The sequence below is a fragment of the Ciconia boyciana genome, chromosome 6, assembly GCF_034638445.1.
Source record: "Ciconia boyciana chromosome 6, ASM3463844v1, whole genome shotgun sequence".
In the NCBI taxonomy this organism is placed as follows: Eukaryota; Metazoa; Chordata; class Aves; order Ciconiiformes; family Ciconiidae; genus Ciconia; species Ciconia boyciana.
The window spans coordinates 53,762,170-53,780,638 of NC_132939.1; the positions used below are offsets into that span (position 1 = coordinate 53,762,170).

The 18,469-nt window shown below is 36.9% G+C and overlaps 1 protein-coding gene across 1 annotated transcript in view; it reads right to left on the bottom strand.

Annotated features, from left to right (window-relative positions):
* The window catches only part of TRIP11 (thyroid hormone receptor interactor 11), a 33,129-nt gene extending 14,971 nt beyond the window's left edge, over positions 1-18,158 (bottom strand). Inside the window, exons 1-12 of the mRNA XM_072864126.1 lie at positions 17,715-18,158; positions 15,047-15,123; positions 13,801-13,911; positions 12,368-12,643; positions 11,457-11,525; positions 10,568-10,733; positions 8,492-8,857; positions 7,776-7,816; positions 6,266-6,469; positions 2,159-5,188; positions 1,277-1,417; positions 869-1,062 (exon numbers count right to left, since the gene is read on the bottom strand). Coding sequence (XP_072720227.1) covers positions 869-1,062; positions 1,277-1,417; positions 2,159-5,188; positions 6,266-6,469; positions 7,776-7,816; positions 8,492-8,857; positions 10,568-10,733; positions 11,457-11,525; positions 12,368-12,643; positions 13,801-13,911; positions 15,047-15,123; positions 17,715-17,853 — 4,814 coding nt within the window. The 5' untranslated portion in view covers positions 17,854-18,158. The remainder of the gene's footprint in view (positions 1-868; positions 1,063-1,276; positions 1,418-2,158; positions 5,189-6,265; positions 6,470-7,775; positions 7,817-8,491; positions 8,858-10,567; positions 10,734-11,456; positions 11,526-12,367; positions 12,644-13,800; positions 13,912-15,046; positions 15,124-17,714) is intronic.
* Between the last annotated feature and the right edge of the window lie 311 nt (positions 18,159-18,469).

Genomic DNA, 18,469 nt, shown 5'->3' on the forward strand with positions numbered 1-18,469 from the left:
AATTTTTCACAACAAATTCTGCTCAACTCAGAAATCTCTTTGCTGAGAACGTTAAGAGCAGAATCCATCTTTGGCACTTAAAGAAAAAAGAAAGACTGCAGCTACATACATATTTTTTGATTAAAATACTTGTTCATTTGGATGACTGTAGTAAGATGAAAAAAGAATTATTTTGCTCAAAGTAACCAACGTTCCTCTAAATAAAACAATATTAAAGCAGTCAAGATAAGCATTGAGTAATTTTAATACTTGGGTTTTCATTGTTCTGGCTGAAAAATGTGTTTATGGCAAATAAACAAAAAACCACAATTGGCTCTAGCCCCCCAGATTCTGCTACCCATGAGAACTTCAATGCATCTTGCTTTATATATATATGCTAAAAAGAAAAAAGCTTACAGCAGTGTATACTTTCCATGGTATCAGGTATAAAGTAAGGATGTGTACTTGTCTCAAAAGCAGTTCACAAAGCATGACAGTCACATCTGTGCATTGAAGTGTATAAAACAAGACTCTCTCAAACTGAATGAAGACTTGACTTAAAAGTAAGTTAAGTCCATCTTTTTTGATTTGACAGACAACTAAATTGATGGGTTGAGGGATTTTTGTTGTTTCTAGTTCTAAGCGCTGTCAAAGATGTGACATTTCAACAGTTGCTACTAAAAGGACAAATACTTAAGTTCTCAACAGTAGCCAAGTATATTTCAAATCACCTTCCTGATTTAGAGTAACAAAAGTTCGTATCTTTTTGTTTTATCAAGTGCTTAGCATATAATAGAATGGTAATTCAGTAAAATAAAGCTATCAGTACCAGTCTATCTAACTGTGATATTTACAGCCAATGCTACTGCTGTCTAAATTAAAAGACTACCTGGCATTCTCCACTGCAGTAGATGAGGACACGAGTTTTTCTTCCAATATCAAAACTTTCTTTCTTAGCTTGACCTCTCTGTCTTCTGCAGCTAAAGCTTCTCGTGTGTAGGAGTCTTCCATTTCTAAAAGGTGATTACGTAACCTCTCCAGTTCCTGATTCAGGCGCTGCTCTTTTTCACGCAAATGCTGTATCTGTGTAGAACATACCTTAAGTTGCCTGTACTATCACTTCCCATAAAAATAATTTAAACAAATATAAAACATGTCCATTGAAGCACATTGCGTGTGTATCGACTTCAAATGCTTCTTACAAGTGATTGCTACCAAAAATAATTCAGAAAATATTACAGATGCAATTTATTATTCTTTTTTATTACTTGCAACTGTAAATTATTTGGTGGTGTACCTCACTCTGCAGGGCACTGCTCTCCATTTGCTTCTGTTTGAGTGCTACCATGACTTGGTCTCTCTCTTGCTGAAAACTAACAGCCTTTTCCTGCATTGATTTAACTTCATTTAGCAGTTGATTCAGTTCTCCTGTCTTGCCCTGTTGAAGACACAAACAAGCATTTCAAACATGGCAAATAGTTTTACCAAAGGAGACACAGTCTTTGCCCAGAAGAGTGTAAAGATAATACTGCTCTAACAAGGAAAAGGGCAGGACACCCATGGCCCTACAGCATAGAACAACATTCAGGGAGAATATTATTTTGAAGTTATTTCACTCATATTACAAGACAAAGTTATTGCTAAAAGACACTATACACATGCCTTGTCTTAACTGACTGCTGTGAACAGATACCTACCTATCTTTGGATGAGGGATATATATTATGTACATAGTGTCTCAAACACTTGTATACTTGAAAATTTCACTTTCCCCCCAGTGTTTGGAATCTATTCTCTGTGATACCCATTTATTAGGCCATGCACATGTAAAGCAATCAGCCTAGGTAGGTCAACTTGTCTGAACTTAAGACAACTAAACACATGAAGAAATCTAAAAACAAACCATAAGCAAAATATTAAGCAGCTGTTCAGTAAACGACCAATTTCCAAATAAATGAAAAATGTAGTTTATGGCTGCACAATTAACAGCTAACATTGTAAACCACTTACCTGCTGACTTTTAATTTCCTAACTTTGCAGGGGGAGGATTTTTGTTGTAGTGTAGTGCAGTAAGGAGTCACAAACGGATTTCAGGCAAACACTTGATGGCTACATACACACAGAAATGCATTACCATGTGACTAATTTTAAAAGATATTCATAAATATGAATGCACATACCTGTTCTTTTTCTTTCAACAGCTTCTCAAAAGCAAGAGCTTTTTCCTTCATTGAGTAAGACTCAAACTCTTTCTCTTTCAGCATCATTGAAAATTGCATGTTAGTCTCCTGAAGTGCTCGGAATTCTGTTTCTTTTTCCCTACACCTTGCAACTATTTTTTCATTTTCTTCTTTCAGTTTTCTAATATCCATTTCTAAAATTAAATTTCTTTCCTTAAGATTAGTCACAGCTTGCTTCAAAAGCTCATTTTCATTTTCTTTGTTACTAAGATTTTCACTCACAGAAAGTAACTGATCACTTTTAGATTTAATTAATATGTCTTTTTCCCTAAGTGATTTCTGTAAGACATCATGTTTTTCTTTGATCTGCCTCATCTCTGACTCAGTCCCTTCTTGACTCTTTCTTTCAATCTCTGATGCTGTAGCCACAGAGTCAGATAATCGTTGATTGTTTTCCTGAAGAGTCCTAATAGTTGAATCTTTTTCATGCAACTTTTTTTTCAGTTGTTCCAACTCCTTTTGAAGGAGTTTAGACTCATCACTGAGTACTTCAGGAGCACTGTGTTGAACGCCTGAAAGCTGTGAAATGGTGGAAGTCGTTGCCACAGATGGTGTTACCAAATCAAGTTTACTCAGGAGAAGATCCTTGGTGTTATGAAGCTGTCCTATGCTATGTAGAACTTGTGCTAATTCCTGACTAAAACTTTTCAGCTTCTTCTCATTCTGTTCATAACTCTCAATCAAGCCATTATAATCTACCTGCAACTTTGAATTACTATCGCTTTCAACTGAAATTTGTGCTTGAAGCTTGTGTAACTCTTCTTGGAGGTGAGCTGACTCATGCTGCATGTTCTGAACCGTGGTTATTACTTGTTGCTTCCACTCTTCCATCTTCTTTACTTGCTGTTTTAGTTTATCACGTTCTTGTAGAAGTTCTTCAAACTGGTTACTGTTAACACCTCCTGACCCGTTATCAGTACCTGTATTGGATGTCTGCAAGACAGTCAATAAGGTTTGGCATTTTTGACTTAGAGCATCTATTTCAATATCTTTTTCTCGAATGATACGGGATAAATTCTGAATAGTTTCTCTAGACATGTCTTGACTGCTGTTTTCAGATCTGTTAGATAACTTTTGATTCTCCTCTTGCAACCTTACCAAAGCTGCTTCTTTAGCAGCGACCATATCCATGATATTACGATACTCTGTTTTTAACTGACTGTTTTCTCTTGTCTTTTCACTTAGAACTGCTAGCACTTGTTCTCTTTCAATAACATAAGCTTGTAGCTGCTGCTGAAGACAAAGAACATCCTGCCTATAGGAAGCTGATGAAACTCTAGCATTGAGAGCTTGTATTTCTAAATCCTTCTCTTGAATGATCCGAGTAAGTTTGCCAACTTCATCCTTAGACAACTGATCAATTTGCTGACTTAGAGAAACATTCTTCTCATTTAGAAGCTTAATCTCCATCTCCCTTTCTTTAATACCTTTTACCAGTCTTTCAATTTCAGCTTTAGATAAGTCATGTTTTTCATTTCCATTTTCTCCATTAAGAGTCTGAACTTTGGTTTCCTGAAAAAGATTAGAGGAATCAGTCTGAATAATCTGTCTCTCTTTGTGCAACTGAGTTTTAATTTGTTCAATTGTTTTCTGCAAATTTTTAATTTCCTCATCTTTCTCTAAAGAAAGTCTCTCATGTGTGACATTCATTTGCTCACACTGAAATTTAGACTCATCTATTTCCTTTCTTTGCTCCTGTAAAGACTGCTGAAGTTGCACTGTAGTTTGATTCTGATCTTCTATTGTTTTTTTGTGAACTTCTATTTCTTCTTCAAGATTATTCTTTATCACTTTTAACTGTGTTACCTCACTTTCAAGTTCAATAATAATATCTAGAGTTTTAGGCTCAACCACAGGCGCAGATCTACTTTGCTGATCCTTAAGGCGTTCAATTTCTTCTTTCAAATGATTATTTTCTTCCTTCATGACTGCAAGACTTCTGTCTTTTTCCTCCAAGTTCTGTTTTAAGACATCCTGCTTTTTTGAAACTTTCATATATTCCTCAAGTTCCTGTTTCACCTGTAAGGCTTGATTTTTAAATTTTTCAATAAAAACCTCTTTTTCTTTTATGAGTTCTGTCAACTGCTTTTGTCCTCCTAAGCTAGTAGTCAACATCTCTTTTGTTTCTTGATGGTCAATTTCCATCTGCTCAATGTTCCTTTTAAGTTCAGCAATCTTAAAGTCTTTCTCTTGATTGAGTTTAACTAGGCGCTCATGTTCAAGCTGCAATACACTGGTATCCATACTACGTGCATTTGATAATTCCTCAATAGTTTGCTTATACTTATGTGCTTGTTCCAAAAGCCTCTTTTCTGTCTGGTTTAATTCGCTCTCTAACTGTCTTTTTTCCATTTTCAAAGCCTCCACAACAGTGTCTTTTTCCAAGTAAACTTTATTTTTCTCAGAAATGGCATCACTTAACTCTTGTTTTAGTTCTTCAATGGCTGCTATCAGCTTTCCATTTTCTGTTCTGAGATCAGACAGAGATTCCTCTAAGTCTTCATTTAGTTGTTTATTTTCTGAAATGTCATTTTGTAGTTTTGCAATTTCTACTTCTCTTTCTTTCAGAATTAGATCTTGACAAGTGTAGTTAGATTCCTGATTACTTTTTTCTGTTAACTTGCTCAAGGATACAGAAAGTTCCTCCTCTCTTTCTTTTAGTCTCTGCTGCAATTCTCCAATTTCTTTTTTATTATGCAAATTACAGTCCTGGGCTTTCCTTAATTGTTCCTGAAGATCTTTAATATTATCTTGAAGCTGCTGCTTACTTATATGGAAATCATTAAGTGCATATGAACATTGGCTTAGTTTTTCTTTCTGACTATCTAACTCCTTAATAGTTTCCATCTTCTCAGTTTCTAATTCTGATACTTTCTTTCTTTCAAAATCTATGTCAAATTTCAGTTGTTTGATGATACTATCAGTTTCTGTGTGTTGTTTTGACAGCTGCTCTTTCAGTGTAATCATATGCTGAAATGAACACAGACAAGAATTCATTAGGAGAGGAGACCCAGCTGAACTACGCATTTCATTCATCTTTATCCACTGAACGATTAAAAAAAAATTGAGAGGAAACAAAAATGTTTCCTAGTTGCCAACATAAGTTGGCAAGTAGTATCAACTAGTCAGCGCTAAATTAATTAAAACCAAATATCAAATAGGGATAAATTACATGTCACTAAAACCAAGAACACTATCTCCCCCAAAAGAACCCTAACTACCTAAATCAAGGAACAAAAAGAGAACTACCTAAGAAAAAGAACTGTCAAAATTTGTCAGGGCAGTTGGAATAGGTACGCAGCAAACACCCATTACTTAAAAACAGGGAGACACTAAATTTAAAATAACAAATTACAGAAGTGAATGCATATTTGTGTATTCTACTTTCAATTTCTTGTTTGAGCTTATTTTTAAGCACACTTGCTGTGATTAATTTCATAGGAAAACACTTTAAATGTTCAATTCCATAAAACAAACCAATATTGAAAACACATGGCTTGCAACTATATGTTCATAGGTCAAATATATCAGAACAGTGACAAAAATGTATCATTCAATTTTGATTACATATAATCAGTGACCTTTTTTGCTCCACAAATGCTTGTATTATGAGGAACTTGTAATAAAGAAAGAATTACTCAACATAATTTAAAATAATAAAAGGAAAAGAAAAAAGTTTAAAAAAATCATTCATGTTATGCATACTGTCATAACACAAAGGTCAAAACATTAGCAGGATAAAAACCGTCAAAGTCTTGTAAGGAAAAATCAAGTAGTACTTAACTGGACTTCGGAAAGTAACACCCCTTATGGATAGCTGACATGCCATATTATTTCTTTGTCCATAACGAGTGGGTTTCTTGCACTTCAGAATTTCGCATTGAGACAGCAGATATGGAGAAAGACTGGTCCCAATATTCTTTTTAAGCCTCAGAGGATAACTTATATTTCCCTGCTATCTACGTTCAGTGATCAACGTAAACACACACGCATACAAACCTAAACATTTATTTTAGCAGTTCAATAATCAGTTGCAATATTTATTACCTGAGTAGCTTCTTGATTCTGCTTGTCTAGTTCTTCCAACTCCGCTATTAATGTTTCTCTTTCAGCAATACTTTCATTTAATTCATGTTCTTTCCTTTCCAAATCTTGTCTTAACTGACTTAATTCTGAATTCTGATCCTCAGTATACGCAGAAAGAATATTCTCATTTTTATGTTGTGCACTTGCCATTTCCTTCTCAGGTCCCTCAAGTTAAAAAAAAATTCTAAATATTAGACTTTATCTTGCTGAAATGTATAAACTGTTTAGATTTGAAATGGTTTCTTTTTTCCCCTCAATTAAAAGCAAAGCATGCATTTTCATGTTAAAATCTCTAAGCCTACGTGAATATTATCCCAGTTAAAAATTCTTCATTGTGAAGTATTTGTCTCTACCATTCATACATACACATTTATTTTCTCATCACTAAGTTTAGGAGTGCAATTTACAGACTTCTGCACAAAAAGCCATGGTTTGACAAGCAAAGTTATATCCACCTCTGAGGTATGGATCCACAGCTGGGATAAACTGTTATACCTCCAAGAGATACCCTAAATATGTAGTATGCTGCATGCATAGATACCCTAAACTTGTAGTATGCTGCATTAGGACAAGAGGAAATGGCCTCAAGTTGTGTCAGGAGAAGTTTAGATTGGATATTAGGAAAAATTTCTTTACTGAAAGGGTGGTCAAGCATTGGAACAGGCTGCCCAGAGAGGTGGCGGAGTCACCATCCCTGGAGGAGTTCAAAAAACGTGTAGATGTGGCACTTCAGGACATGGTTTAGTAGGTATGGAGGTGTTGGGTTGACGGTTGGACTAGATGATCCTAGAGGTCTTTTCCAACCTTAATGATTCTATGGCGAGACAGGAATTTTTAATCAAAAACACCTGAATAATGTCCTTATGAAAAATGCCATGGGAACTCTTGAATGCATGCAAAACACAGAAGACCCCAGTTGAAAAATACTCCTGGATACAAAGTAAACTAAGCCAAATCTCTCAGGCCTGAGTTTATAAAGGACTAAGTCAACCTTGCCAAAAACTAAAGGTGTGTTCCAGAGAAACTGTATGTTCCATTGCTTAACTTCATTAGTAAGATGGAATGTACTATTGTTAGAGTACTACATGGAAGATGAGAGATATTTTACAACTGATAACAGTGTCAAAACTGAAATGTGCCAAAGTAGAAGAGGTGAAAAATGACAAATTTCACAGAATGTACTATTAATACTTTAAAAATGTATGTTACAGCAGCCTAAGTAGCAATGGGATAGGTGGAACTCCACTAGTTTTCTTTTAAAGAGTACACTGTGAAGTTTCACAAGTCAAAATGTATCATTTCTATCAATTCCACATGTAATTATAGAATTAATCTACAATTATTTCCTTGATTACAAGGTTATTTATGTAGAAGCATGAATGCTCCAAAAAAGTATAGTGCCAGAATGTGTCTTCCATCAGCCACTGTTGTTATGAACTTTTTTGTTGGCTTAATTCAGAAATTGTTTTACCTGATTTAAACTTGAAAGTCTTGCTATTTCATTTTCTGCTTCTATAAAGGAAAACAAAATAATACATAATTTTACTACTTTCCAAACAATAATAAAAACAAATAATTCTCCCACCTTGACCCAACAGAACTCTGCTGCTCAGAAAAGAATAGTTTCACAGTATTTTGTGATAAGCATCAGTGCTGTAAAAGATTCAAATGCACCATCAATCACCACTACAAAGTAGAGCATTACTTTTACAACCAAGTCCACATTAGGAGGACTTTGGTACTACAGTGTATCAGTTATGCAATATTAAAAGATTTTCTACATACAGATATACCTCTTAAACAGATGTGTTTCAGTGTTTCTTTAAGGAGGAGATACTAGCAACAGACTGTCTTTACACACAAAGTGTACTTCTGGAATTTAAATAAACAACTTCTATTGAGGCTTACTTAGTTTTAAAGAAAGAAAAACCTATCAAACAGTTGGCAGGCATGATTACTTACCTAATCCGAAACCCTTATGATAATCACGCTAGTCCTAATATGTCTCCTTTTCTGCTTAGCCTTACCTCAATGGACAACCTTTTCCTAAAGAAGGAACTTTTAAAAGGTACATATTCTCATATTTGGTTCCAAATTCCTAAAATAAATTCTGAGCATTAAAAGTGAAAACCTGTGAAGATATACTAAAAATAAAAAAATTCCAAAAAAAAATACTCATCTCTGTACCTAACAGTGCTTGCTGTAGTCTGACAACATCTTCTGGTAGTGATGTCTTTGACTGGAGCTTCTTCTCCCGTTCTTTCAGGAGAGCATCTTGCTCTACAACAGAACTTTGAAGCATACTAAAGTCAGACTTAAGATTTTCATATTCTTGCATTATTTGGATTTTTTCTACCTTTGCAAATTCTTGCTCTTTCAGAAGAATTTTGTTTTCTTCTTTGGCAGAAGACAATTTGTGATTTAACTTTCTTATTTCATCCTCTAGGTCCTTTACAACCTGCAACTCTTCTACTTTTCCTCCTTCTAGACTCTGAGCATTTTTTTTCTGTTCACTAATTTTAGAGTCATCCATGGCATCCGCGCTCACACCATCTAAAAAGCAAAAAATATTGTTTGCAATATTAACCAAAGCCAGCACTGTACATCTTTTGCTTAAAAGTCTCTTCTTCCATCTCTTTGGTTTAGACTATCCCTCTGTCAGGAGAAGACATAATCATTCTTACTTAAGTAGAAATTAACATTTGAAAGCTTACTTAAATAGAAATTAACATTTGAAGCAGTGTTATATATATTACTAGTTTGATAAGCAGCTTTTCAAATACTTACACACCCCTGGCTCAAAATAATTTTATAAGGTAAGTGTTGCAAGACATACACTGTTCACAATTTAATTAAAATATACTTGACCCCCATCTCTCTTGGTGGGGAGATGACAAAATCTAATTTATCAGGATTTGAAATCCCTCAATTTTCTAGGAATAATTTATCAAACCCCATCTAATTCAGCCTGATGCAAAATTGGTTTTTAATTTAATTAACTAAATTTCAAAGGTTTGCTGAATGGTTGTTGTAGAGAACAATTTGCTAAAAATTAGTACATCATTTGCTAAATGATGCACAAAGTTTTTCACCTAAAGATCTCATTTTGCAGAATTGATGTTTTTACAGACCCACCGTACTATCATGACATTCACCGTTCTGTACAATCCTCACAATGTAATTTCCAGGTAAGTTACAGAGTATAAAAAGGCGTAATCAAAAATGTACAGGAAAAAAAAAGTTAAATGAAAGCACACTGCTTGTGAATTCATTTCAGTGTAAGCTCAAACACTTACCCCCACCCCAGACTGTATTATCTTGTTGAACAGAACCAACAAAATAAAAATATAAAATACTCTAATTCTTCAAAAGCTGTGAGTGGTATTTATTTTACAGATAACTTGTAATGTTAAAGATATGGGATTCCTGCCTCTGACTTCAGTAAATTAGTCCTGCCAGTGTATGTACATGCAGTATATATAGTACGTGCAGTAAAAGACAGATTACATCTTTACAGACATCCAATTTTAAGAAATAAATTCCCTATCAGTACTACCTTAGAAATTAAGATGCTCTGAAAATATTTCCCTTCTTTCCAAGAAAAAAATAGATCTCTCTTTCCAAAAGGAGAGTATACTCTTTAGAAGTCTGAGTTTTAACAGATAATAAAATAGAGATTTACAGGCAAATCTTATATATTTGTGCAAAGAAGTCCCTAACGGAAACCTAACTGACATGACTGTTTTTATGGAATATGAAATACCTATAAGACAACAAAAAGCTCCTTGTGAGAACTACTGAGCTTCTCCTACAATCTAGTCATGCCACAGACTAAGGCATGGTCCTTATGGCAATATTTGAGCTTTTTCCAAGTAACCCAATTGGCAAACAGTACTTCTCACCAAAATTATTTTTGTGCTGAGATTTTCTTATCTTCAACTTTGCATGTCTCACCCACACCTATATTCAGTGTAAGTTAAAAAAACAGGAACTGTAGAATTTAGAGCACAACATTTGATACGCATAGAAAATTACCCTCTAGACTGATACATGTCAGCAGATTAAATGTAGCGTTCAAGCCAACCACAGTGAATATGAGATACTAGGACACACATGTCTTAAACATGAAGCTGAACTAAAGTTGAAATTCAAATTCCTAAACATAATGTATTTGATATCTATTGCACTGTTACATACAATTTGATGCTTTAACCAAAATTCACTGTACATTAAATAAAAAAGAAAGCATGTGGTAATAAAGACCTTGCTGTAATTGATTCTCAAGTTCTTCAATTCGCTCTTCATATTCACTCAGCTCTTCTCGGTGTCGACGACTTATCTCTACAAGCTTTTGTCTGTGTGCATCCTGCAATACTGAAAGTTCATGTTGATGTTCATCTATTTCTTGACTTAAATTCCGTTTGAGCTCCTAAAAATGTTATTAGAGAAACAGAATGGTAAAATACAGTACAGAAGCTTAAGAGAGAAAAAATACAAAAGAAAGAAAAAAAGTTTTCCCTAATAAAATTAAAGGATTTATTAAAGGATTTCTCACAGGAGAGGTCAAGTTTCTTGGCTTTTGTTGGTTTGGGTTTTTTTTAAACATGTTAAAAGACATTCCTTTTAAAAATATGTTTACACAAATAGTATGCTCTACACAACAGCAAATAATAAACCAATGTAGAGAGATCGCAACTCTTTCATAGGAAGTAGATACAGTAGGACTTATTTCTAGTAACTTTCAAGGATAACATGCAAATCCATATTTTGCATCTCCAATGAAAAAAGGCAAGATGTTTCTGAGAAGGGAGAAGAAATTATTTTGTCTATCAAAAATTCAGTCTCATAAGTCATCAACAGCTTCTGAAAGTGATTTGCCCTCATAAATACTAATGTAATTCTTTTAAGCTTACGTACTATATTCATCAAATCATATAAATACCCTTTCTCAGATAACTGACTGTTTTTAAATATAGCACAGCAACGTTTCAGTCAGCAGTACAATTACATGCCCATACACATTTTTAATAGAGAAAATGTAAGTGCTAGTGTTGTCAATATTTTAACTACGTGCACAAGTCATGCAACCATATGCAAAACCATCAAGAATAAAGCATAAGAGAAGACTTGTTTGTCAAAGTTGTCGCCTTACCTTAACAATATTTTGCAGTTTGCATATTTCACTTTGTTCAGCATCATTTGTCCCCTGCACTTTGGAAGACTGAGAAAAGAAAAATCACATATCCACATGAAAATTGTGACAAATACATGTATTTTTCACATAAGCGCTTCCTCTACTGATACTCAAAAGTAGGAAACAAAGCTAATGTGAGGCAAAATTTGAATCTACAGGAATTTTGATCAAAAAAAGATATTTTAATGGAAACATTTTAATTTTCCATGGATTTTTTTATTATTACATGCAAATGTGTAAGAGTTTGGGGTGGGGGGGTGTTACTGCACCTAATGAGACAACAGGGTTGCTTAATTTTACTTGAATATTTCCACATGGGAAAAAGTATACCTCTGGAATCAGGCTGTAGCTTGAAAAATGGTGACTCACATCAACAGCAGCTTGAAAGATTATATTCTTTCTTGTTGCAGACCATGAATTATAACTGACTCTTCTGTCAGTCCTTGATATGTAAGTAAAAACAGTATGGAAGTATTCAACTATCACTTTGAACAGTATTGTGCTGTCAATAAATAATCAATATCACAGCCAGGAAGAAGAAAAATATTTTTTGAAAGGCTGCACAAAAATGAAACCCTGAGGTAGTACTCTAGGCGAATGTTTATGAAACCCTTTTCCTAACTTGACAAATCATACATAAAGGCATCACAAAGAAGCATTTGGAAGTTAGTCACTGAATGTGTCCCTAGTCATGTGACAGCAAGAAAATTACTAAAAGATCACTAGGTTTCAGCTTTTCCATCAAATCATGTTGCTTCTAGAAATTGTACAGCATGAACTTTCAAAAGACCCACTCCAAAAACACCAAATGCAATGAAAACACTAATTTGGAGGGAGAGGGGAGGGTAAGATAGAGGGGAACCACTCACCAGTGCAATCTGCTTCCAGTGGTCAACCTCAGATTCAAGCCTAGAAACTTCATTTGACAATCTGTTTATTTCTTGTTGTGACCAGATTATATCTCCAAAATCCATGTCATCTCCCTCAAAACCTGAGGAATGTCTGACCACTGGAACATAGGAAGCTGATGTGGCAGCTGGTGGCAAAACACCAGCTCCTAACTGTGCTGACTGAGCAGCTGTCTGTACTTTCTGCAGTTGTTCCTGTAGTGCATTCTGTCTTGCTTTTAGATGGCTGATTTCCACCTGAATATACAGAATACAATGCATTGTTTCAATAAGAAGAACATCAAAATACACTTTTCTTTACCCTTTGTGGCCTTATAAAATGTGAACCAACCAACGAACTCTCCCCCCCCCAGCACAAATTACTGATCATTTCCAGTAAAAAGAAAAGGAAAAAATCCCAAACACTATCCTAATGGAGAAAAGCAGTATTAGCTGATGTTTTAAGTACTACCTCATGCAAGGACACATATTAAAAGTTTTAATAGTTTTCAGTTGAGTAAAACTTCAGTAAAAGTGTTTGCTGATTTTTTCAGCAGCCAAGGTACTCAAGTACTATAGCAAGATTCAGGGTAACAGGTAGTACAAAAAAATTAAATATTTAAACAGAGTATTCAGATATGAAAATTAAGCAATATAAGATGCTAGTTATTTATATTACATTTGATTTCTTTTACCCTTAACAACTCAATGTATTGAAAATTTACTTAATTACAGTAAACTGAAATTAGCTGCATGCACTTTTCTCATAACAACTCTGTTATTGTATTTACTAAGCAGAATTCTATACATCTCAAAAATCTCCTTCCTCTAGTTCCCACATGCATTTACAAACAAAGCAGAAATAAAAACTCCTTTTGTGTAATTCTAAGCATACTGGCAACTTTCTTCATTTAAAAGGCTATGAAATTTCATATTACAGGTTATAAAGCTGATGTTTCCATCACAAAGGGACACTTAAATTATGAAAGCTAGTTCTGTTCCCTTTAATTGTATACATTTACGATAAATAATTATGATAGCTACAGACAATATTACTGCTTCTAATGAGAATTTCCTCCTGTTGCCTTCCTTAAAGATAATTGAATCAGAAATACAAAGCAGTTTAATTGTCCTTTCTCACAGCGATTCCAGAAACAACAGAAATTCTCATTATGCATGACATTCCCAGAGAGTTTTCTCTTGTCTCAACTATCTCCTGGCAGCTCTGCTTATATTACATGATTCAATGAAATATACATCTTAGTCTCTCAGTGTCTACATTAACAAACTAAGAAACCATAACTGTGACCAATACTCCCACTGAAAGAGCACAGATACTACAACAAAGAGATTAAACAGCATAATACGTAAGTTTATTGGACATACTCACGCAAACATTTTACTCTGTATCCTACCTCTTTCTGTTGAAGCTGAGTTCGGTACTCTATAGATAACTGCTTTATTTGAAGCTCTGCTACTTCATGCTTTTCTTCTAAATCACTACAAACTTTTTTCAGTCTCTCATTCTAGCAAAAATGAGAAATGAATGTTGATAAATTCAGAACAGTTCTTACAGAATTAGAAAAGTCTGCTGAACAGTAAAGAAATCAAATTATACAGATTTCTCATGTTATTTCACTCAAAACACACAGTAACAGGAACTTCCAAGGGTGGGCCCAAAATCACGTTCATGTCCAAGCTTTCCATGTTTATATGGCATGGACTCGAGCTCACTTTCAGAAAAAGGTTTGTGGTGACCAGATGTAAATACCAAGAAGAAAAATTCAGGGCTGAATTACATCTTAGCATGATCCACAGGTGGAATTTAGCAACAGCCACAGAGCACAAACTGGAGCTAATATCTGTATAGTCCAGTATTTGCTCTCTGACATTAGCCAATAGCAGATGGCAAGAGTCTACAAAAAGGACAAGCAGGAACAGTTACTTCCCCAAAATACTATCTTCACTTCTCAATGCTCTTAAGGGCTGAAGACATACATGAAAGTTGTGGGTTTACAGCTGTAAATAAAATCACAAGACCAACAAGTCCTTTGTAAAAATACACAAAGTCACTTTCCACAAGAGCACGTGGGATTTGTAAGCAGTTTTGGAAGAGCACAAGCATCCGTAGCTATGTCAAAATGACCATACAGTAGGGCAACACAGAGAGAGAACTGCATCAGGGAACACGCACGCTCTATTCTTTGAAGCTTGCTGCGAAAGACATGCCGTCCAGCATAACCAGGCATTCTAGACCTGCTTTTATTTGTGGTCATATACGAAACACCATAAACCAAGTTTAACTCTTTACCAGCTAAAATTTATGAAAACCGAAAAGATTTTTGCATTCGCAAATTTTTCAGAGCTAAGTCTATTGCTACAGTCCAAGTCCACATGATAGGTAGGAACAGTCACAGGATGCAGCAGTTAGTTAGCGAAAGATGAAAACTCGCGCCACATGCATACTCCAATAAACAAATGTGCCCTCCTAACTGTGATGGCAGTTTGTCACAAAAAAAAAAGCGCCACATTATAACACCACTGTCACCCTTGTTTCTACATTTACCCAGGGACAAGCAACTTCAGTGCAGTATTTCACCTTTACAAGAAACAAATGTTATTTATTGCCTTTAATTACAGTAGTGTTCCAAAAATTCTTACTTCAAACTTTTGTGCTGCATTAATACTTTCTATTTCTCTGAGTCTAGAATTGGACACATGGAGTTCTGTTGCTGCATCTGAAAGAAAGTGAAAATTTTCATTTTTATTAAGCTACTTTTAATCTGTTAAGTAGATATCAGTTAAGACCACAGTTATTAATAAGTATCTTTCTTTAGACTGCTTCAATGTTTCCTAGGCAAATATCAAAAGCTGCTTTTATCAGAACACTGACAGAACTATTTTTCAGACCAGAGGGTCTTTCTGAACCTAATTTAGTTCTCTCTTATCTAGGCTTTAAGTCAGGTCACAAAACTAACAGAAAAGCACGGATTTAAGCTTTAAAATACGGGAAATGAAAATTTTTACTTGACTATTTTGTGTCACTGAATCTGTTTTTCATTTAGGGACTTTGCCCCTGATATGACAGTTGTGTGTTTCTCAGTAATCTCATGTGAGGTTTCAAAACAATAATTAGTTGCACAAAATACACACCAACCGTGACTAAATTTTCAGAAAAAAAAACACAAAACAAACAAACCCAACAAAAGCCACAAAATAACCCACACAACAAAACACCAACCCTGCCCCCCACATAAAGGCACAAAACCCCCATAAGACTTGCTTTCATCTACAAAGATGACACAATCTACCACACCAGTTTATGTAATACAAAAGCACATAATTCTGTCCTTGGATAGTCTTCCTTTAATGAGCAGCCTTCCTCAAAGAGGCTATGTTCACTTCTCCCATGTCCCACTTTTAATGGATACAATACCACGTTTCCTTTTATTCATGAGAAATCATCCTGAATTGACTATAAAGCAACCTTTACAATTTTTCAAAATTTGAAATAAATATAATTTTCAAGTAAATACTGTATTTCCTCATTTCCTATGTGCTGTTTAAAACTGATGCAGCTCAAGTGCTGCACAGGCAACAATCTACCCATGAAAACTGCTAAACTGAAGATGTTAAAGTCTATAATCCACAAACACCATCTTCAGTTCAAGTGGCAGTCAAAGCAGTGAATGTAAGGGATAATATTAAAAATTAGGAAACATCAGAAAATTAGGAAATTAAAGAAAGGAACGTAAGGAATTGCTTGAAAAGCGTTCTTTAGGCCACATAGTATTTAAAGGTCTTTACAGAACAGTACTTAGATGCCACTAGAATTTTACACCCTCAAGGCTAGTGACCTATAAAAATGTACTATTCCGAAATTTTTAGGAAACAGAAGGTGTTCATAGCAGTATCTAGCAGTGAAGTACACCTGGAAGTAACTACTGAATGTCAGCACATCTCTCTTGCACAAAATAAAGCACAAATGTGTGAATTGGAATCTCAATTTATCTTTTAAAAAGGCAAAAAGAATGCACTAGATGACTATACAGTTTAGCAGCATAATGTAAGTTTCCAAACTAAACTACTATGGATTTTAGAATTTAAAACAATTCTAATTAAGTCTTTCAGAAAAGTGAAAAAAAGATAACTTCGCAGTTATCAGAATAAATTTCTCTTCCAAGCATTTTACCTGTATACCAAAAAACCCCATCCATATGAGACTAGTTGTATCAGCTTGCCAACAAGATTTATACAATACTTTCACAATGCTTCATAGTGATGAAGTAGCAAACAAAGTAGAATTATTTAATTTCACATTTAAGATGAGTATTCAGAAGTCTTAGCTGTTCTTTGTGGTTGCTATTCTTAACACTGTTTTGAGAATGCGCATTTTCTCCAAGAAGTTATAGTTTCAAGATGGTAGACAATACCAGTGGTATTAACCTATTGATATTTATTATCACGTTATAAAATTGCCTTACTAGAAAAAGTTTTATTCAAAAACTCATAACAAAAAGCCATTAAAAATATAAACACTATAGTGTAGAATAAATTTACTATTACTTTATTGAATATCTTACTATGATGTCTCAGATTTTTTGTTTCAATTTTCTGTTTTAAATATAAATCATCCTAGCTTCTAATCCCTATAAAACAAGGGCCATGTTCTCCTGCTTGGCTGTAGGAGAATGGCAGAACTCGACAGGTTCCTCTGGGCCCAGATGAAATATAAATAACAACAACATCAGAAACACTGGACCTTTGCCTGTGTGACACGTCAGACTTAGATCACACCAGTGGCAAAAAAACCTCTGTACTACTACTACTCTGCAGTTTTATGAAACCACTCTAAAAGCAGCTAATCAAACGGGGTTTTAGATAAACGAAGCAAACAGAATGGACGAAGAGCATTGTTTGTGTGCTTTCGTTACTGATCAACACAACGCTTCACGCAATTCAGAAACTTCCGAATAATAAACCGAGAACAGGTTTACCTCTGCTGTTATAGCCTGGGAATATGTTTGTTTATTCTCCAGATCCCGAGGTCACAGGGGCGGAATAAAAACGTAAACAAAGCCAGAAAAGCCAGCAGCTCTCCCGAAAGGCACCAAGCCGCGGTTCAGCGGGACGGCTCAGCTCCCCCGCGGCCGGCCGGCAGGTGCAGGCAGCGCAGGCCCCCGCCGCTGCCGATCCCTGATGCAATCGGCGGCCGGAGGACGGGCTCCCTCACGAAACCAGGCCTACCCTCGCAGGTACGCACTGAGCAGACGGCCCCGGCACTCACCCCCCCCGCCCCGCCCGGCCCGCCGCCTCAGCCCCCCCTTACCGCCCACTTCCTCCGCGCCCTCCAGCAGGATGTCCTTGGTGAAGCTGGAGATCTGGCCGGTGAGCGAAGACAGGCTGCCCCCCACCTGCCCCAGGGACTGACCCAGCCCCGAGCCCAGCCCGCCCAGCCACGACGCCATCGCCGCCGCTCAGAGGGCTCCGGGCCTCACTCAGCCCCGCGCCGGGCGGCTCCCGCAGCTGGCAGCCGGCTCCCGCGGACCAAGGGGCGGCCTCCTCCTCCCTTCTCCTCGCTGGGGAGGGTCGCTCAGCAGACCGGTCTCGGCGACTCCTGCGCCAGCGCCGCACGCATCCCCCCGGCTCAGCGGCTCCTCCCGGCGGCTCCAGACTCTGCCACCTCGACGGTCGCCATGACACCCCCTCCCGAAACACCATGGACACCGGCCGCAGCCGGCTGGAGCGCCCCCGCGGCGGCTATGACGCGTACACGGCAGCGGAGGCTGCCGGGATACTGGCGGAGCAGCGGGGGCGGAGCCGGGGCGGGCGGTTGGTGGCGGCGGCCGGCGGCTGGGGCGGGGGCGGGGCGGCGCAGGGGGGCGGGGCAGCGTCCGTGCGAGCCGGCCGGCGTCACCCCCCGGCGGGCAGCGGGGCCGGGCCCGTGCGGCCCTGGGACGGGCTTTCTTCCAGGGGAACAAAGCCAAAACCGCGGAACGCGGCTGAGTTTGAGCTGGGCCCAGCTCGCCGGCAGGCGCGTCTCGTCGCGCGTGTAACGAGTAAATAAGTCTTAGTCCGTGTCAA